Source organism: Sinocyclocheilus grahami, unplaced genomic scaffold (assembly GCF_001515645.1).
Source record: "Sinocyclocheilus grahami isolate Dianchi unplaced genomic scaffold, SAMN03320097.WGS_v1.1 scaffold1163.1, whole genome shotgun sequence".
Lineage (NCBI taxonomy): Eukaryota > Metazoa > Chordata > Actinopteri > Cypriniformes > Cyprinidae > Sinocyclocheilus > Sinocyclocheilus grahami.
This window is the reverse complement of record NW_015506342.1, coordinates 157,631-179,214: the sequence shown is the minus strand read 5'-3', so window position 1 is coordinate 179,214 and position 21,584 is coordinate 157,631. Positions and strand designations below refer to the sequence as shown.

General features: G+C 42.0%; 1 protein-coding gene across 1 annotated transcript in view; it reads left to right on the top strand.

The window, feature by feature from the left end:
• Positions 1 to 21,584, top strand: part of LOC107567483 (reelin) — a 147,227-nt gene that overhangs the window by 87,731 nt on the left and 37,912 nt on the right. Inside the window, exons 18-36 of the mRNA XM_016253178.1 lie at positions 3,874 to 4,107; positions 4,614 to 4,775; positions 5,475 to 5,711; positions 6,420 to 6,612; positions 6,936 to 7,048; positions 7,435 to 7,572; positions 9,863 to 10,049; positions 10,729 to 10,934; positions 11,902 to 12,073; positions 12,152 to 12,358; positions 13,474 to 13,709; positions 14,550 to 14,707; positions 15,640 to 15,853; positions 16,008 to 16,084; positions 18,161 to 18,319; positions 18,396 to 18,590; positions 19,768 to 20,041; positions 20,910 to 21,050; positions 21,139 to 21,316. Coding sequence (XP_016108664.1) covers positions 3,874 to 4,107; positions 4,614 to 4,775; positions 5,475 to 5,711; positions 6,420 to 6,612; positions 6,936 to 7,048; positions 7,435 to 7,572; positions 9,863 to 10,049; positions 10,729 to 10,934; positions 11,902 to 12,073; positions 12,152 to 12,358; positions 13,474 to 13,709; positions 14,550 to 14,707; positions 15,640 to 15,853; positions 16,008 to 16,084; positions 18,161 to 18,319; positions 18,396 to 18,590; positions 19,768 to 20,041; positions 20,910 to 21,050; positions 21,139 to 21,316 — 3,481 coding nt within the window. The remainder of the gene's footprint in view (positions 1 to 3,873; positions 4,108 to 4,613; positions 4,776 to 5,474; positions 5,712 to 6,419; positions 6,613 to 6,935; positions 7,049 to 7,434; positions 7,573 to 9,862; positions 10,050 to 10,728; positions 10,935 to 11,901; positions 12,074 to 12,151; positions 12,359 to 13,473; positions 13,710 to 14,549; positions 14,708 to 15,639; positions 15,854 to 16,007; positions 16,085 to 18,160; positions 18,320 to 18,395; positions 18,591 to 19,767; positions 20,042 to 20,909; positions 21,051 to 21,138; positions 21,317 to 21,584) is intronic.

Genomic DNA, 21,584 nt, shown 5'->3' with positions numbered 1-21,584 from the left:
AGTGTCTGATCCCTCTGTTTTCAGTGTCTGATCCCTGTGTGTTCAGTGTCTGATATCTGTGTTTTCATTTTCTGATCCCTGTGTGTTCGATGTCTGATCTCTCTGTGTTCAGTGTCTGATCTCTCTATGTTCAGTGTCTGATCCCTCTGTGTTCAGTGTCTGATATCTGTGTGTTCAGTGTCTGATCTCTCTGTGTTCAGTGTCTGATCTCTCTATGTTCAGTGTCTGTTCTCTGTGTTCAGTGTCTGATCCCTCTGTTTTCAGTGTCTGATCCCTGTGTGTTCAGTGTCTGATATCTGTGTGTTCAGTGTCTGATCTCTCTGTGTTCAGTGTCTGATCTATCTGTGTTCAGTGTCTGATCCCTGTATTTTCAGTGTCTGATCTCTGTGTTCGATGTAGGGGGTGGAGACTGCGATCCTGGAGAATCCAACAAGAATAATGTGGTCCTGTTTGGTCGTTCAGAGGGCAGGAAAGATCATGTGCTTCTGGACATACTTCCATACTCAGCCTACAGGGTAGAAACCTAATACAGTCTATAGTCAGATTTAGGTTACATAATCATTTTCAACAGTTGACATGTTCTGTTCAGAATGTATCATTCAACTATTTCTCTTATTTCTTTTGTGATTTACTGTGTCATGTTCCCATCTGTATACACCTTGACATCTCTTGGCTTTCTCTTCCAGAATCCTTCAGTCGTCTCGGTTGGTTTGCCCACAGAACTTCAGACTCCAGCCACTCAGTTTTGTCTAGAGCAGAAGTTTCATGGTGGAGCGAACCGTCATGTTTGGGCTGTGGACTTCCTGCAGCTGCTTCCGGTGCTGCCTGGAGCAAACACTCACCTGGTGCAGTTCTCAATTAACCTCGGGTGTGGAGCCTACCAGCCGGCCAACAGGTGATCAGATCAGAAAACAATGATAACCCAAAAATCATCACTTACTCACCCTCATGTCATTCAAACCTGCATGGCTTCTTTCTTCTGCTGCTCATAAAATAAGACATTTTGAAGAACACTGGGGTCCAAACAACAGTGGACAAAACAACACTGAGATATCTTTCAAAACATCATCTTTTGTGTTTGCAATTATATTTGGGAAAGTCAAATGATGCCAATACAATAGAATAGAATAGAATAGAATAGACTTTCTATTGCCACAAGAACAGCAGGAATAGTGGAAATTTTAGTTTGTGTATCTTTGTGTTTGTTTGCAGCAGTAATAGTAGACTGCTCAAAAAATGAAAGGAACACTTTGAAAACATATCAGATCTCAATGGGGAAAAATATCATGCTGCATCTATGCTAATATGGATGTGTTAGTGTGTTAGGAATTAAAGGATGCCACATAATTTGATGGAAATTAAAATTATCAACCTACAGAGGGCTGAATACTCCAAAAGGATGCAGCAGGCTAGTCCATTTTGCTGAAATTTAATTGCAGCAACTCAAAATGGTACTCAGTAGTTTGTATGGCCCCCACGTGCTTGTATGCATGCCTGATAATGTCGGTACATGCTCCTAATGAGACGATGGATGGTGTCCTGGGGTATTTCCTCCCAGATCTGGACCAGGCATCACTGAGCTCCTGGACAGTCTGAGGTGCAACCTGGACCCAAACATAATGTCCCAGAGGTGTTCTATTGGATTTAGATCAGGCGAGCGTGGGGGCCATTCAATGGTATCAATTCCTTCATCCTCCAGGAACTGCCTGCATTCTCTGGCCACATGAAGCCGGGCATTGTCGTGCACCAGGAGGAACCCAGGACCCACTGCGTTCTTCCATGGATATTCCTCCCCAGACCATCACTAACCTACCACCAAACCGGTCATGCTGAATGATGTTACAGGCAGCATAACCTTCTCCACGGCTTCTCCAGACCCTTTCACGTCTGTCACATGTGCTCAGGGTGAACCTGCTCTCATCTGTGAAACGCACAGGGCACCAGTGGCGGACCTGCCAATTCTGGTGTTCAATGGCAAATGCCAGTCAAGCTCCACGGTGCCGGGCTGTGAGCACAGGGCCCACTAGAGGGCGTCGGGCCCTCAGGCCACCCTCATGAAGTCTGTTTCTGATTGTTTGGTCAGAGGTATTCACACCAGTGGCCTGCTGGAGGTCATTTTGTAGAGCTCTGGCAGTGCTCAGCCTGTTCCTCCTTTGCACAAAGGAGCAGATACCGGTCCTGCTGATGGGTTAAGGACCTTCTACGGCCCTGTCCAGCTCTCCTAGAGTAACTGCCTGCCTCCTGGAATCTCCTCCATGCTCTTGAGACTGTGTTGGGTCTCCAGCAAACCTTCTGGCAATGGCACGTATTGATGTGCCATCCTGGAGGAGTTGGACTGCCTCTGCAACCTCTGTAGGGTCCAGGTATCGCCTCATGCTAAACGTAGTGACACTGACCTTAGCCAAATGCAAAACTAGTGAAAAACAGTCAGAAAAGATGAATAGGGAAAAAAATTTCAGTGGCCTCCACCTGTAAAACCATTCCGGTTTTGGGGGTCATCTCATTGTTGCCCATCTAGTGCACCTGTTGTTAATTTCATTAACACCAAAGCAGCTGAAACTGATTAACAACCCCCTCTGCAACTTAAGATCAATATCCCAGGAGTTTAAGAACATGTACTTTTTAAAAATTCACACCAGTGGCCTGCTGGAGGTCATTTTGTAGAGCTCTGGCAGTGCTCAGCCTGTTCCTCCTTTGCACAAAGGAGCAGATACCGGTCCTGCTGATGGGTTAAGGACCTTCTACGGCCCTGTCCAGCTCTCCTAGAGTAACTGCCTGCCTCCTGGAATCTCCTCCATGCTCTTGAGACTGTGTTGGGTCTCCAGCAAACCTTCTGGCAATGGCACGTATTGATGTGCCATCCTGGAGGAGTTGGACTGCCTCTGCAACCTCTGTAGGGTCCAGGTATCGCCTCATGCTAAACGTAGTGACACTGACCTTAGCCAAATGCAAAACTAGTGAAAAACAGTCAGAAAAGATGAATAGGGAAAAAAATTTCAGTGGCCTCCACCTGTAAAACCATTCCGGTTTTGGGGGTCATCTCATTGTTGCCCATCTAGTGCACCTGTTGTTAATTTCATTAACACCAAAGCAGCTGAAACTGATTAACAACCCCCTCTGCAACTTAAGATCAATATCCCAGGAGTTTAAGAACATGTACTTTTTAAAATAAGTGAATTAAATATTGTTGTCTCCTCTTTTTCTGTTCCTGCATATGTGAATTTCACAGTGTCAAACTGGAGTTCTCAACAAATCATGGTCGCTCCTGGTCTCTCCTGCACACCGAGTGTCTTCCTGAACTGTGTGCCGGATCACATCTGCCTCACAGCAGCATCTACTCCTCAGAGAACTACAGCGGGTCAGTCACTGCATCTGTTGGATGCTTTCATAAATCCGTGTTGTCTGTTCTGTTAACAGTGTGGTTTATTCTCTGTGTTCCTGTAGTTGGACGAGGATCACGATTCCTCTGCCCAACTCCGCGCTCACAGGCAGCACTCGCTTCCGCTGGAGACAGACCGCTGTGGGAAGCAGCAACATGTGGGCGATTGACAATGGTAAGACATACAGGTCATATTTACTGATAGATGTCGACACATTATAGTCAAACCCATGGAGCGTGATCAGCAGATTAGACAGTGATTTTGAGCAAATAAATCATGATCAGGGACGATGATGATTATATGGTTGTTGTTGTTCCAGTGTATATCGGTCCGTCCTGTTTGCGTTTCTGCTCCGGTAGAGGACACTGTTCACGCACGGGCTGCAAGTATGAACGTCTTTAAGTCAGAACTGCAGCAAAACACTCTTTACACTGTGAAAACAGCAACATCTTACTGGTTCAGGAAAATGTGTGTTTTCTTGGTATTTCTTCAGGTGTGACCATGGTTTCAGCGGTCCGGCATGTGAGCTGGCGTCTCAGACCTTCCCTGCGTTTCTGTCCGAGAGTTTCTCCAGCGTGAGGCTGTCGTCCTATCACAGCTTCTCCTCACTGCGGGGGGCAGAGGTCAGCTTCGCCTGTGGGGTTTTGGCCAGCGGAAAAGCCCTGGTCTTCAACAGGGACAGTAGGAGACACATTGTTACGACCCCCCTGGACAGTTCACAAGCCAGGTACACACACACATGTTTTTATGTTGTATGGGGACTCTCCATAGGCATAATGGTGTTTTTACTGTACATACTGTATTTTCGGTCCCCTAGCCCTAAACCTCTCACACAAAGCTACAGGTATTTTTACATTCTTAATAGAACATTCTTTAGTATACTTTTTGTGCTATTTTAATTATGAGGACTCAGGAAATGTCCTCATAAAACACGTTTATGTTGTTATATCAGTATAATACCCATGTCATTATACAAATGTGTGTCCTCCTAAATCACATAAACATGCACAAATATATGTGCCATTGCTTCGGCTGACCGTTTGACTCAGACATTTGCATTTTATTGGGGCCTTTTGGTATTAGAAGTGTAAAGATCGTGATTCTTTCATTTTTATCACTTTTATTTATCACTTCAGTCAGAAAGGTACTATTGTTCATATTCGTGTCATCTGGACTCCTCTGATAGCATTACTTCAAAACAAGCCCCAGCTCATGTCTCTTTCTCTCCTGCAGGTATCTTCAGTTCACGCTGAGGCTGGGCAGTCGCAGCACGTCAAGCTCCTGTCCCGCTCCAGACCAGACGGGTGAAGGAGTGCTGCTGCATTACTCCTCAGATAACGGCATCACCTGGACGCTGCTGCAGCATTACGCTTATCAGGGCTTCCATGAGCCCAGGTACACCGTCCTGAACACACACACCACTGCTGGACTTTACTGCGGTCATGTGGAGCGGCATGGCATATCTGACTTCTGTAGTGTGTCAAGCAAATAAGTTAAAGGGGCCAGATGATGGGATTTACATTTACATTTAGTCATTTCAAGTCATGTGGAGCAGCATGGCAAGTTTTCCCTTTGTCTTTGGAGTGTTACAAGCTGTTTGTACAAATATAAGATTGGTAAATTCACAAAGATTAAAGTCTCAAACCCAAAGAGATATTCTTTCTAAAAGTTAAGACTCGTTCACGCCTTCCTAAAACGCCTCATTTAAACATGCCCCCACATATCTACATCCCTGTGTGCCCAAATGTTTACGCAAAGAAAGAAGGCGTACCTTTTATTCTCACTGAAGTATTGTTGTCGTGGAGACACTGTGTGTTTCCAAATATGGTAAGGGGCGTAACATTTCGTCATAAGCTTGAGGTATTCACCCAATCACAACGCACTGGATAGCTGGCCAATCAGAGCACACCTCGCTTTTCAAACGATGAGCTTTGTAAAAATCGATGCGTTTCAGAAAGGCAGGGCAGAGAGGAGCAACAATAATGTACAGTATGTGGACAATAATGTGTAGCGTCGTCATATGACCCCTTTAATATATGTTGTGTGATCAGCCCGTCTGCTATTTTTGATGGTTACTGAATTGACTCTTTCTAGGATCGTTTCTGTGGAGCTTCCTCCTGGGGCCCGTAAATTCGGGGTCCAGTTCCGCTGGTGGCAGCCGTACCATTCGGGCCGCGGGCAGGACGTCTGGGCTCTGGATGAGATCAGCATGACCTCCGTCCTCTTCAACATCATCAGCCTGGACTTCAGTAACGTGTTAGACGTGACTCAGAGCCTGGGCTTCTATCTGGGGAACGTGCAGCCGTACTGCCAACACGACTGGACCCTCAGGTACCTGCCTCATGTTCACCACAGTACCATTCTTTATTAGTTAAGGCTTTAATCAGCAGCCATTGAAGCATCAATGTGAAATATAGGCATTACTGACATCTCAGTACAGAGACAGAAGAACTATATCATGATGTCTGTCCTTACAGTGGTTGAAAGTGACTGGTGATGACTATTTTTGAGCTTAAACAGGGAGCTGCTAGAAAGTCACTTTATGACGCTTTATATTTATGATGCTTAACGAAGTTAACTATATGAACATCAGGTAACAGACCCTAACCGATTGATCGGTTGAACATCACTGCATTTGTGCTTCACTCCTTTCATGATTTTTCTGGGATTTAAGGATTTGGAGAACATCTAATCCATACTATTAAAGCTACTCTAATGGAACTGAATGACCTTTTAATGTACAATTAAACATTTCTAATTACTATTCATGAGCTCAGACGTCACAACCCACCCAACTAAAGTCTCACTTGACACCAGCTCTCCAAGAACAAAAAAGCACAAAAAGAGCTCTGTTTCAGATCCCGAAGTTTGCCACCATTTGCCAGACCAGCAAAAAGACAGAAAATTGCTTTTGTATTCAATGCAAAAGCAAACAGAATATTTCTGCAATTAATAATGCATTGAAATCCAAACAGCATTTCCCTTCGGGCTCCGTCTGAAATGAAAGTGTAAACCACAATGATGTAAATATTTGCTCAGTTTTTCAGGCGATCACGACTCAGCCTCCAGTATCCGCTATGTGGAAACACAATCCATGCAGATCGGCGCGTCCTACATGATCCAGTTCTCGCTGGTCATGGGCTGCGGACGCGACCCTTCTCCTCACATCGACACTCAGGTCCGGCTGGAGTTCTCCACCAATCACGGCTTGACTTGGCATCTCGTCAAAGAGGTGAGAAAACCTAAATATTCTCTAATGCTTCTTGTTTTCACCAAGAGAAAAGTACCTAAATGCACCATAGTGTTACCATGTTTTTGGAGTATGATGTAAATACCATGCTAGTGAATGAGTACCACGGTATAAGTACTGACAGTATCACCATCTGATACTGCCTCTGGGTCTTCACTCAGAAACCTCCGCACTTCTTGTAAGGATTGTAGAAGCAATCTAAAGCACTGCACATGTTGTCAGATTATAGATGATTCCTTGTGCTGTGATTCCTCTGGTCTCCACTGTGAGGTAAACTGCGGTTTCTGGTGGTTTGTGGGTAACAGGCCTGTCTCCCCGGCATGCCGAGCTGCTCTGAGTTCACTGCGTCCAGCGTCTACCATCCGTCTGAGTTCACAGACTGGAGACGCATCACGCTTCCACTGCCGTACAAAACCTGGTGAGACACAAACGCTGCACACAGATTCACCGACTGCAGTGCACTGGACTCTCCTGTGCTACAGGAGCAAGACATCTGATTATTAAATGTGACATTATTTTTAAAAGTGAATATGTATACATTTGACTCCTTTTATAACTAGAAAACTACTTCCATAAAGTGACGTTTAAAGTCTTATAGTCATATTATATTACAAACAATACATGGCAAATGTGTCAAGGTGATAAACACCAAAGGCATTTTCCCATGACCTGTTTTGCTCATGTTTATGGCAGTATTTCTGGTTTTAGGGTGGAAATGATCGTATTTTACCAGTGTTCATGCATCTTCATAGACTGCTGTGCATTTACAGTGTTTTCTGGTTTCATGCTGTTTTCTGACTGTAGGTCGAGTGCGACACGTTTCCGATGGATCCAGAATCACTATCAGGAGCAGGACGAGTGGGCTCTGGATGACGTTTACATTGGGCAGCAGTGTCCTCAGATGTGCCGTGGACACGGGTGGTGCGACCACGGTCACTGCAGGTCAGTCACTGTCACTTACTGGCGCGACTGATTCGCATTTTCAAACTTTTGACCAAGTATTTCTGTTTCATTTTCCATTTGAAACATCAAAAAATCTTAGAAACAGTAATTTACTGGAGAAGCAGAATGTTTCAAGAAATTAGGACATATTTTCACAGACTGTAGTTTAATATGAGCTATTTTCACTTGTTTTAATTATAAACAAATTAAGAATATAAAAATGTGCATTGAAACAATTAAAATACACTTGTATCAATAAAATACAATCTATGAAAACTAATTTGAATATCTAATGCAGTGTTGAGTGAATATTTTCTGGACAACAATTCAAAACAGACTAATTAAAATCCATTTAGCAGTTTGTTTGTTTTTTGAGTTTTTGCATTTCATCATAATGTCTAGCTCTTCACACTGGGAGCTGTAATGAAGCGTCTGTATCGGTGCTGAGACACGACCTGAGGGATTCACTTACACTCTGTTTAATAATGTGAACAAACGCTGTGTTTTCCAGTCTGCTGATTGAGCTGGAGTTCAGTCAGTCGTAAAGCAGACCCTGACCCCAGTTACCAGAGCGTCCGGCTCACAGATTGCATCTTACAGCACACAGCCGTGAATCAAACGCACTGCTTTATTACCGCACGGAAATGACATGAGCTGATGCACCTCAAATGGCCTTTCATTTCATTTCAAGCTATAAATGTAAAACATGGGTTTGTGGCACAAAAGAACTGTGAGGAGTCCTCACAGCCGAAAAGTAAAGATTATTGATGACTATTTTCATTATTGTAAATGCTGTTGGGGATTAAATGACCAGAGTTTTTTTTGTTGTTGCTTATCATCACTTTTGATAGATTTCACCTAGTGCTGTCAAACGATTAATCGCAATTAATCGCATACAAAATAAAAGTTTTTTTTGTTTGCATAATATATGTGTGTGTACTGTGTATATTTATTATGTATATATAAATACACACACATACAGTATATATTTTGAAAATATTTACAAGTATTTACATGTCTGTATGTGAACAAACGCTGTGTTTTCCAGTCTGCTGATTGAGCTGGAGTTCAGTCAGTCGTAAAGCAGACCCTGACCCCAGTTACCAGAGCGTCCGGCTCACAGATTGCATCTTACAGCACACAGCCGTGAATCAAACGCACTGCTTTATTACCGCACGGAAATGACATGAGCTGATGCACCTCAAATGGCCTTTCATTTCATTTCAAGCTATAAATGTAAAACATGGGTTTGTGGCACAAAAGAACTGTGAGGAGTCCTCACAGCCGAAAAGTAAAGATTATTGATGACTATTTTCATTATTGTAAATGCTGTTGGGGATTAAATGACCAGAGTTTTTTTTGTTGTTGCTTATCATCACTTTTGATAGATTTCACCTAGTGCTGTCAAACGATTAATCGCAATTAATCGCATACAAAATAAAAGTTTTTTTTGTTTGCATAATATATGTGTGTGTACTGTGTATATTTATTATGTATATATAAATACACACACATACAGTATATATTTTGAAAATATTTACAAGTATTTACATGTCTGTTTATATTCATATAAATTATATTATAAATAAATATATTTAATATATAAACATATTTTTCTGAAATATATACATGCATATGTGTGTATTTATATATACATAATAAATATACACAGCAAACTTTTATTTTGGATGCGATTAATCGCGATTAATCGTTTGACGGCACTAATTTCAACTTAATTTAGCATTTTATCATCACATTAAATGTATATTTTAATTTACATTTTTATTTTACATATTAATTAAAACATTATTTAATGTTTATCCTTATTTAGAACCCTTTAGAGAATCCCTATAGTGCTAAGAGAAACATGAATGTTTGTGAATATGTAGTGCTTTAGTCCGGTGCTTCCATCTCAATAATTTCAATGCTATTGGTTGAAAAATATTTATGATGGAGCACAAATAGTTAGATATGCTAGATCAAATTACAGTGGTGCTAGTAACAGTGAAGCGTTTATGTGAGGTTTTAGCTAATTAATATGGAATCATTTAGTGTTTTATGTGATGCATTCCACTTTTATGTTCTTTGTCAGATTGATTCTTACGGTGGAGGATCAGTGTGTGCTGAACGCGGTTTGAGACGCTGACTGTGAGCCCTTCATGGGCGGCTCAGGGTCAGATGTATGTGACGGCTCAAGGCGAGCGGGGATGATTTGTTGGGTCACTGCGTCTAGCGGTGGCTCGTGAATCAGCCGCTGGAGCTGAAAGGTCATGCGTTTGCTCTGTTGCAGGTGTGATGAAGGCTTCACCGGCTCAGACTGCCAGACGCTCAACACTCTGGCCTCCAGTGTGCTCTCAGACTTCGAGTCGCAGGAGACCCTGGTGTCAGCGTGGCAGGAGGCGACCGGAGGCGAGGTCGTGCCGCCCGACCAGGGCTGTGGGGTGGTTTCCTCCGGGTCCTCTCTGTACTTCAGCAGGGTATGATAACAGCCCTGTTACAGAACGAGTATTCAGCTGGACTCTTTCTGCTTGCTTCTGCTTGTTTGGCTTCTCCAGTCTCTTTTTCGTAAAGGAAGTCTGTATTGTGATTTTTCCTAAACTTTATTTCGTTTTCTGATAAGGCATACACTTCAACAGATGTGAGGCACAGTACAAATAACACTACAGTACATTTAAATATACACAAATAAGTAGACACAAAACAATGTCAAAGATGTCAAAGATAAATATCCCTGAATATATGAATCTCTAGAAAATCAATGAAAATGTCACAGAAATATGATAGAGTGCGTAAGACCAGTATAAAGTGATCATATTCCCTAATCTAATACAGGCTTCAATATTTTCCTAAATAAATGTAACTTGTCAACTTCTGTATTCTTGTAAGCTTGTGTTGATGTGAAATCTTCAACATAAAAGATTCCTTCATATTTGGTTCTGATCCCCCAGTGTCCTTTTCATTTAGTTAATTCACAGGCCTTGTTCTTGAACTTCAGTGTTCTGTGAGAGATGAAAACTATGAGTGAAACAAAATCTAGTGTGAATCTGGAGTGAAAACCCGTTTCATCATGACGTAAAGTGAGACTCTAGATGACAGTGTTGTCTGTGATCGCTGGTATTATGTGACAGAGGCTGTGTAACTCTCGTTGGTCATCAGGCTGGGCTGCGGCAGCTGGTCAGCTGGGATCTGGACACGGAGTGGGCGGAGTTTGTGCAGTTCTACCTGCGGATGGGCGGAGACGGGGCGGAGTGTAACCAGGCCGACAGCAGAGAGGAGGGGCTTCTGCTGCAGTACAGCAATGATGGTGGAATCAGCTGGGGTCTGATCGCAGAGATGTACTTCACTGACTTCACCAAACCACGGTCAGAACAGCGCAGAACAACTCAGTCAATAATGCTCTGTTTGTTTAAGATTTTTACTTTAAAAATGAGGAATTCCAGGATCAAACTACATGTAATACATCCAAACAATTCATCCTCTCTTAATTTTTTTTTGCCTGGAGTCATTTGAAAGATAATGAGCAGGCATTACGCAACGCCCAACCCCAGCTCTTTAATGCAGCACAGCTGGCAAAAGAAAAGGCCTATTTAAACTAAGGATCTGTTCATGCAGAACAAGTTCTGGTGTTTATAACAAGTGTGCGACGCAGCAGAATGGAAGTAGACATGAACTCAGGGTTCTTGAGATGTGTTTTTAAAAGCTGAGCATCTTTTCAAAGAGCAGTGCAGTGGAATGTAATAACACATTCTGTGTGACGCGGCCATAACAGTGATTTCAATACTGCAGCTAGTTATTTTATCGAACCATCTGATATATGTGACCCTGGACCACAAAACCCAGTCATAAGGGTCAATTTTTTTGTATTGATTTTTTGCTTTCCATTGATGTGTGGTTTGTTAGGATAGGACAATATCTGGCTGAGATATACAGTAACTATTTGAAAATCTGGAATCTGAGGGTGCAAAAAAAAATCTAAATATTGAGAAAATCATCTTTAAAGTTGTTCAGATGAAGTTCTTAGCAATGCATATTACTAATCAAACATTAAGTTTTGATATATTTACGGTAGGAAATTTACAAAATATCTTCATGCAACATGATCTTTACTTAATATCCTAATGATTTTTGGCATAAAAGAGAAATGTATAATTGTGACCCATACAATGTATTGTTGGCTATTGCTACAAATATCCCCCAGCGACTTAACACTGCTTCTGTGCTGCAGAGACACATATTTCTGTGAGTGTCACGTCCACCGTACTGTGTATTTAGCATCTTTATGTGAATGTATTCTGAGTGTTTGTGACTGGATGATGTTGTTTGGCTCAGGTTTGTTCATTATGAACTTCCTCTGGCCTCTAAAACGCCCTGCACGCGTTTCCGCTGGTGGCAGCCGCTGCACTCGGGCGAGGGCTACGATCAGTGGGCCATCGATGACGTGATCATCCTGTCTGAGCGAGAGAAGCACGTCATCCCCATGGCCGATCCTACACTGCCTCAGGTGAGACGGACACAAGCGCATTCTGCTGCAGCGCTCCTGAAGATACGACAGAGCTCTGATTCTCCTGTGCTTCTGCAGAACTTCTACGAGAAACCGGCTTTCGATCATCCGCTCAACCAGATGAGCGTGTGGCTGATGCTGGGAAATGAAGGAATGGACAAGGACCGTAACGGGAGTTTCTGCGCTCCCACTCCCTCTGCACTAGTGTTCGGCCGGTCGGACGGGGACCGGATGGCAGTGACCCGAGACCTGGCGCTCCGTCCCGGATACACGCTGCAGTTCAAGGTACTGATGCAAGGCTGCGTGGAGGAACTCTTGTTTTTCATAAGCATGAAATACTTTATAAAGCTCTCAACTGATTAAAAAATGCAATCACATTAATTATATAATAAACTGATTAATTAACCCAATTAACTGCAAATAAAAGAGAAGCCCCCAAATCATCAAACACTGTAGCACAGCAAGACTTCATATGGAGTTTTTTCTGCGCTGCTTTTTAACATTGGCAAATTAAAATTGACTGAATTTAAAGCTGAATCCATTTTCTAAATGCATGTTATAGACCTTATTGTGAATAAACAATCCATTTTTAATTGGTCCCCATCATTTTTCATCAGAATGTCATAACTGGTTCTTCTCTGTGGTGACATGTGCAGGATTTCTCCAATCATTTAGTGCTCTTAAACTCCGCCCCTCAAGCTTATGCACATCTGCATACACATTTGAGTGACACGCCCACCTCTCAACATCCAATCAACAACCGATGCACAGAACACGTTCTACCCTACATTTATTTTTGATAATCCATTACACTCGGATATACGTCACAATATGGAAGAAACAATGTGTTGCTGCTTTATTTTTATTGCAGCTTTAATTGTCGGTGTAAACATACGTCAGACGGACGTCTTTGTTTGCGTGTGGTTTGAAGCATGTCACATGCAGCATCAGCATCATCTGCTGACTGCAGACTCACAATAACAGCGCTTTTGCTTTGCTGTGTGTGTGTGTGTGTGTGTGTCTCTGTGTGTGTGTGTGTGTGTGTGTGTGTGTGAGAGAGTGTGTGAGAGAGTGTGTGTGTGTGTGTGTGTGAGTGTGTGTGTGTGTGTGTGTGTGTGTGTGTGTGTGAGTGCGCATTCACTTTTTTGTTTGTGCACTTTAGTTTTTGTTGTCACCTTCATGTAAATCTTCAGGAATACATTTTTGTTCAAAGGACCTTGAACTTTGCCTTTTGTTTGGTGTGCAGATTTTTTGCCTTTGCTTTTTGTATGTTTCTCTATTCACTGAATCTACACACCCAATTATAAACATATTCTTTTTATTTTACTTGATTGGCACATATTTTTTTCATATTTCTACAGTGTAGACAGCGCAGTAACGTTGTTCTGTTTCTCCTTCAGCTGAACATCGGCTGTGAGTCGGTCTTCAGTGCGTCTGCACCCGTGCTGCTCCAGTACTCTCATGACGCGGGCCGCACATGGGCTCTGGTGCGGGAGGGCTGTTACCCAGCATCCCCTGGGGCCGCGAGCTGCGAGGGCAGCAGACGTGAACTCAGAGAGCCCACTGTGTACCACACAGGAGACTACGAGCGCTGGACCAGAGTCACCGTCGTATTGCCACGGATCGTAGCCGCCAGGTAACTGGACCCTGGGATTGTTCTGAGAACAGGGTCCGAACGTGGATTCATACTGTCAGAGACATGGGGATATTTCTAAAGAACAGTTATTTAAAATATTTTTGGTAAGATTTTCTAAATGCTTTATAGGCATTTCTTTACGCCGCAGGCAAATATCCCAGGGGTTATTTTTTTGGTAGTAATATGCATTAATTCATGCTTAACGAATGCACAGATAATCATGAATTAATGTGTAACTCATGAAGAACTAAACCATTTATTAATAATTACTGCATCAGCAACAGATGAAAATTATGTTATGACTACTTGTTGAGGCACATGACTAACTAATTCAAAATCCATAACCCACAATAACATATTACTTCATTAGTTAATAGTTGTGTGCCTCAACAAGTAAAGTCATAACATAATGATACCTTTGCAAATCATTAGCTAATGATTAGTTAAAGCAGACAACTGGAAGTTTAAGTACATAGCCTTGGCCACTGTGCTAATTAACATGTGAATTTACATAATTAGTTAATATAATATGTTATTAGGGAACTAATACATTATGACAAATTTAACTAAGAACATTTAATTTATTACTTAATCTATGAATCATACAGAATGTTCATTAGTTGCTGATGTAGGAATCATGAATAAATGGTTTAGTTCTTCATGAGTTATACATTAACTCGTGATTATCTGTGCATTAGTTAAACATGAACTAATGCACGTTTGTGCAGCCGTATTGTAAAGTTTTACCTTTTTTCTCAAGGTAACGATTATTATAATGATTGTAGCCTCAGTTTTGGTGAGCTCATGCGTGTGATCTCTATATTCCCGTGTAATTTTCAGCAAGACGCGCTTCCGCTGGTTCCAGGAGAGCAGTGTCTATCGGGACGCCCCTGCGTTTGCGCTGGATGGCGTCTACATCTCTGAGCCCTGTCCCAATCACTGCGGCGGTCACGGAGACTGCATCTCAGGCGTCTGCTTCTGCGATATGGGATACACAGGTAACACTCACATGTTGAATATCTCTGTCTCTATTTTGGTGAGGCACCACCAGTGCTGGGGAAAGATACTTTTAAAAGTAATGCATTACAATATTGCATTACTCCCTAAAAAAGTAACTAATTACGTTACTTAGTTACTTTTTATAGAAAAAATGTGTTATGATACTTTTGAGTTACTTTTTAAATCTGGGCAGGGCTTGCTTGTTTGTTTTTAATATAAAAAGGTCTATTTTTGGCAAATGTAAAAGAACTTTCACACCAAAAGTGAAATGAATGCGCCTCGGGCTGAAGGAAATGTACATTCAGAGGGCCCAGCTCAAACAAATTGCATAAAGAATATGACGAAATATGAAGAAAGTTCAATATTATTCTGCAATAACAAAAATAATTTTGTGTCATTTTTGCTTATTAGTACGGTTGAATTGGATCTTCGAATGTCAATAGCAATGACATTGTTTAATAAAATGGGATTAAATACATAAATGATATTGTCTTATTTTTGCAGATTTATATAATATCCCAAGTTTGCATTGGACAGTATGTATTGATTGTGAGGAGCACTGAATGTGTTTGTGTGCAGTGAGATGAGTAAACACATGTTGATATTGAGTCTAGAGCTACAGTAAGATCATGTTCACACACAACACTCTGCACTCACTCCTGATTTCTGTCTCCATGGCAACACCAGAGCTGTCACTCAACACATGGAAACAAAGTAACTATGTTACTGATTTGAAAAAGTAACTCAGATATTTCCTTCTAAATTAAAAAGTAATGCGTTACTTTACTAGTTACTTTAAAAAGTAATCTGATTACATAACTCGCGTTACTTGTAATGCGTCCCCCCCAACACTGAGCACTACTATATGTGATGTTATAGATTGTTGTCATGTTCATGTATGTTTGGTTATGTTTGTGTTTGCGGCGGTCAGTGGAGGTGGACCGGTCCAGCTGTGTCCCGTCTTCTCCGAGTCCCACTGAACTGGTGGAGGATTTCGAGGGGAAGCTGAGCCCGCTGTGGCAGAGCCTGAGCGGAGGACAGATCGGTGACGGCTGCGGGAGCATCAGCGAAGGGAAAGCTCTGTACTTCAGCAGCCTGGGCAGACGAGAGGCTCGCACCACGCCGCTGGACACCACCCACACCCGGTCAGTGCCACGACACTGCTGGACGCTCGCAAACAGTGAAGCTTTAGACCTTCACGTGACACCAACCGTGTGTTACATGTTCACTGCTTGTGTTTGTTTTCTCCCTAACTCATGTAGAACACTCTGTTGCCTTCTGTTTTCTTCTTCCGTACAGTTTGGTTCAGTTCTACATTCGTGTCGGAGGGAAAAACATGGGCTCCACCTGCACTCGTCCCCGCTCCCGAAATGAAGGTGAATGTTGTGGACTTCAGTAACGGCTGATCTGCAGTACATTGAAAAAAAATCTACTGTAGGATTTACAGTAAACAAACTGGTAGCCATAATTTTACCGTAAAAACTAAAGTAGCAACATTTTAGGTTTTACGGATTTAACTTAAATTTACATTTAAATACCGTAATTTCATTAACTGATATAATGTTAATATACTGTACCAACCTGTTAAAGTACTGAAATCTGTTTAGTACATTTGTATTACACTGATAACCACTAAAAGCAGGTGGTGGTGAGAAAGTCACATGATGAATCAAAGCTCATCACAAATAGCTTTTCCACAAGCTGATAAAGAAAATACTAATATATATATAGAAGGTGTCATTCACACAAATACCAAACACAATCATGTTAAAGGGATAGTTCACCCAAAAATGGAAATTCTGTCATTAATTACTCACCCTCATGTCGTTCCAAACCCGTAAGACTTTCGTTCATCTTCGGAACACAAATTAAGATATTTTTGATGAAATCCGAGAGCTCTCTGACCCTCCAGAGACAGCAAGGATCCTAACACCATCAAGGTCCAGAAAGGTAGCTGCGTCATGCGGATACATTGTTTTCATTCAGATCAAAGCGTAAACAACGTAGACAGCGTATCCGCGTGACGCAGCTGACACACAACAGCATTCGTTGTTTACGTTCAGTGGAATGTAATACAGGTGAATAAAGTCGTTATTTTTGTTTTCTTTGCGCACAAAAAGTATTCTCGTAGCTTTATAACATTACGGTTGAACCCCTGATGTCACATGGATTATTTTACCGATCTCCTTGCTATGTTTCTGGACCTTGATCATGTTAGGATCCTTGCTGTCTATGGAGGGTCAGACAGCTCTCATCAAAACTTTCTTTATATGTGTTCCGAAAATGAACGAAAGTCTTACGGGTTTGGAACGACATGAGGGTGAGTAATTAATGACAGAATTTCCATTTTTGGCTGAACTATTCCTTTAACACACATGGTACTGAAATAATGCAAGAAACATTAATTTACCAGCATGGTCCCACTTTATATTAAGTGTCCCTAATACCTGTGTACTTGCATAGTAACTAGATGTGTACGTAGTATGTAATCACAGTGTAAGTACACATTGGTACATAGTGTCTACAGCTGTAATGTTTGTATAACTACACATATGTAACAACCCACTGAATGGTATGTGTAAATACAAATGTGTAACAGGACTAACAGCACTTTTTGGTAAAGAAAGTGTTACACTTTATATTAAGTAAACAATTCCTACGGATTTACCATGTGATTACTCTGATGTTACACAGCAGCGGCCAGTAAGTTAGGCTTTACATATAAATTGTGGTTGGTGTCCAGAATGTTACACTTTATATTAAGTGGACAGTTACCATGTAAGTACACTACAGTGGAGCACCAACTCCTCCCACTTTACATATCCCCATCTCCACCCCTGGATCAAATGGTTCCGATTACGCTTATACATATTGTTGTTACAAAATTTAGTTATATATGTCCTGTTACACATTTGTACTTACACAAACCATTCGGAGGGTTGTTACATGTGTGTAGTTACAGAAATATTACAGCTGTGGATACTATGTACCAATGTGTACTTACACTGTGGTTACATACTACATACACATCTAGTTACTATGCAAGTACACAGGTATTAGGGCCACTAAATATAAAGTGGGACCGAAAAAACTAAGAAGAAACAGTTATTTCAACAACAAAAAAATCATCAAATGTGAAATGTAATTCTGGGAATGTCCATTTATGGTTTTTCACCGTATATAGTAAGGGAACTTACCGTTAACCAATTAATAGGTTTTTACTGTAGCATTTTTACAGTCTTTTACCGTTAAAATCACAATAATTTTTTACAGTGTAGGTCACATGGCCTGGACTGGAATATTGTCATCCTTTTAATGTCATTTGATGTCTATGTAAATCACACCAGCTTCAGCAGCTGGATGAGACGATCATGTACCAAAAATACTGCAGCTTGTGCCTTTTTCTCATTTTGTCAGTAATTCAGCAATTATTCCTTGCTTATGTTTGACAGGTGTGATTGTCCAGTTTTCCATAAACAATGGTGTTCAGTGGCAGCTCCTACGAGAGCTGGACTTTGGCTCGTTCCTGGAGCCTCAGGTGGTGACGATCGAGCTCCCGCCCGCGGCTAAGACCCCTCACACTGTGTTCCGCTGGTGGCAGCCGCAGCAGGGTGAGAACAGACCAGCGTCATGTGATGAACTTACTGATGCAGTGCCTGACAGGAGACATGTGTTCCTCTTTCTCAGGTAAACACTCGGCCCAGTGGGGTCTGGATAACGTTCTGATCGGAATGAACGACAGCGCTAGGAGTGGGTTCTTCGACACGTTTGATGGCACGTCTCCATTGAGACACAACTGGTATCGAGTCGTAGCTGGAGAGGTGACAGCAGACTGTCTGAGCCCAGACTCAGTGCTGAACTTCAACTCCGAGGTCATGGACAGTGAGTTAATCGCAACACACCCATAACCTCGTGTTCATCACAGACATTTATATGTGCATTTTCATCTGGAAAATGAGCCGTTTACTCATCTGCAATATGTTGCTACAACATTTTATGATGTGTGTGATGTCGAAGGAGTCTGAATTGGCTCCTTTGAACATGTTTATCAGATGCGTGTACACAATAATGTATTTAAATTCAGAATTAGATAACGTAAACTGACTGTGTACAAAGGGTGGCAAAATACTAAGTTGCTCAGGCTTCATTAAGGGGCAGTTTGTATTTGTATTTACAGCGGTGGCCAAAATGATTAGAACACTAGAATTTTCACCTGCTAAGTCAGTTACTTATTTCTATCTTTTGCTGTAGTGTGTCAGCAGGAAATATCAGTTTAGATTTCTAAACATTCATTTGGCCATTAATTGTAATAATGCAGTGAGATATATGTTAGTGCTGCACTCAGAGATGTGATCTGATCATCATCAGTCTGTCTGGAGTCACATGAAGAAACAGAACAAACTGAGACAGACTCAATCCAGAAGAACTGTGTCTCCGAGACGCTTCAAGAAACCTCCTGCGAAGCTCCTGAGAAACTCTGCTCAAGTGCACCGAGGGCAAACGCTGCTTTAAACACAAAGATGCTCACACCAAATGTTGATTTCATTTCGTTAATAAAGTTAAGTAATAAAGAAAATCTGTTTGCAAAGCTACAGTTCTTTTTAAAGTTTTAGGCACTTGTGTAAAAGGATGCTGTCAAAAACAATGTCATAAATAGATTTTCTTTATCAATTAGCTTCTATGAAATAAATTAAATCAACATTTGATGTGTGCAGCACTAACATCTCACTGCATTATTACAATTTATGGCTAAATGAATGTTTGGAAATGCAAACTGATATTTTCTGCTGACACACTACAGCAAAAGATAGAAATAACTGACTTGAAACCATTTTTAGCTGCTGAGAATAATGTTCTAATAATTTTGGCCACCGCTGTAGGTCTATCTTTAAAGAATTTCTATAAAAGTGACTTCACACTATACATACAAAGCCTTTTAGAAAGATGCACCCCTTCAGAACTGGATGGCTCAGACTTGCATCACAGAATCTGTATGATCTGACTGCAGCAGGGTTTAAGGTGATGAATGCTCTCTCTCTCTCTCTCTCTCTCTCTCTAGAGAGGCCGCGTTACGCTGAGAGCTGGGACTTCGAGGTGTCTGGCTCTTCGTTCCTGCAGTTTGATCTGAGCATGGGCTGCAGTAAGGCTGCGTCTCCGGCCCACGGCGTCCATCTGGAGTTCTCCACAGACTGCGGGAGACACTGGACACTCATCACGCCCGAGTGTGTGCCTCCGGCCATCGGCTGCTCCGGATACACACAGCAGTCCGTGTTCAGCGCTCCACAGTTCCTGCAGTGGAGGAGAGTCACCGTCTACCTGCCCAGCGCTGCCATGTAGGACCCGCTCCGACTCTTCACACAGAGGATCCTGTGACTGTCTCAGATGATTTATACATGCATAGTCTCACACTAAGGGCCAGATTTACTAAACGGCAAATTAGCGTTAGAGCGCAGTTCCATAAAAGCGCAGATGGGAGGGAAATTCTGCTGGTGATTTACTAACAATGCGCACATTATAGAACACAGATGCAGCAGATCATTTCCATAATAACCAGCTCAATCTACCAAGAGCAGCGCAAATTACCGCCTGCTTTAAGACATGCTTTTTTTGGGTGTTAAATAAAGGCACAAATACCAGGAATTTGACGAGTGCAAATGTCAGTAAATCACGTTGCATGATTCATTTTAATACTCTCCTCCCTGAAGGGAAACTCATACAAATGCATATTCAATAAGGCCAGGCACAAAAATAACTGTGTCCACAGCTTTTCAGCGCTAATGTTTCACTGCGTGTCTTTAGTAAATCCTGACAATAATTCACCATGGGTTTCATCAAGAATGTTCTATGGTTTTAATGGCATTTTTCAGTTCAAGAGTGAAATAAGGTGTGTGGTAAACATAACTTGATGAGACTTTGTTGTAAACATAAATTGCACACACACTCCAAACTTATTGAAAACATACGTTTTTAAAAACGGACATAACTGCTTCCAAATTTCTGTTTTCAGTATAGGTGTGTAATTTACGTTGTAGAATAAAACATCTGAGTATCATGAACTTATGTTTACCACAGACCTTGTTTTACTCATAAACAAAACAAAACATTATAAAACCTCATAGGAAAATCTCGAAAGAATCTTCTGAGTTTTGGCATCACAGCTGTGTAAGTTTGCATGTTTGAATGTTGTTCCCGATCCTGTAGTTCACCCAGAACACGGTTCCGCTGGATCCAGCCTCTCTTGGCTCCTGGAGCTGATGGCTGGGCGCTGGATAATGTGCTGCTGACGCCCGGCTGCCCGTGGATGTGCTCGGGTCATGGACTGTGTGACAACGGACACTGTGTGTGAGTGTGGACTCCAGCTGCTTTAGCTTCATATTCCTCACATGCTCCTCAGCGATCCTGCAGTCACGCTGGGTTTTCTCTCGCTCAGCTGTGATAAGGGCTTCGGCGGGCCGCACTGTGTGCCTCTAGTCGCTTTGCCGTCTGTTCTGAAGGAAGATTTCAATGAGAACCTGAGGGCTGATGTCTGGCCGGAGGTGTACGGCGCAGAGAGAGGCACGCTGAGCGGAGAGCCTCTGAAATCAGGAACGGCCCTCATCTTTAAAGGAGTGAGTATTGCAGTCAAACAGCTGTGATCTTCCAGTGAAAAGATAATCGAATCCTCCATCGTCGTAGCAGTAAAGGAACACTTGTTTTCAGCATTTATTCAATTGGTAACACGTTATTTTGAGTCCACTTTAGATGTTCTACTAACTGTAAGTAACTGTGCCGCTCCACGTCAGTGAGCAGTCGTTAGAGTATCAGTGACCGTCTGCTTAATATCTGCTCACACTTGATTTTGATGGACATTCTACTCACTATAAGTCACTTTGCACG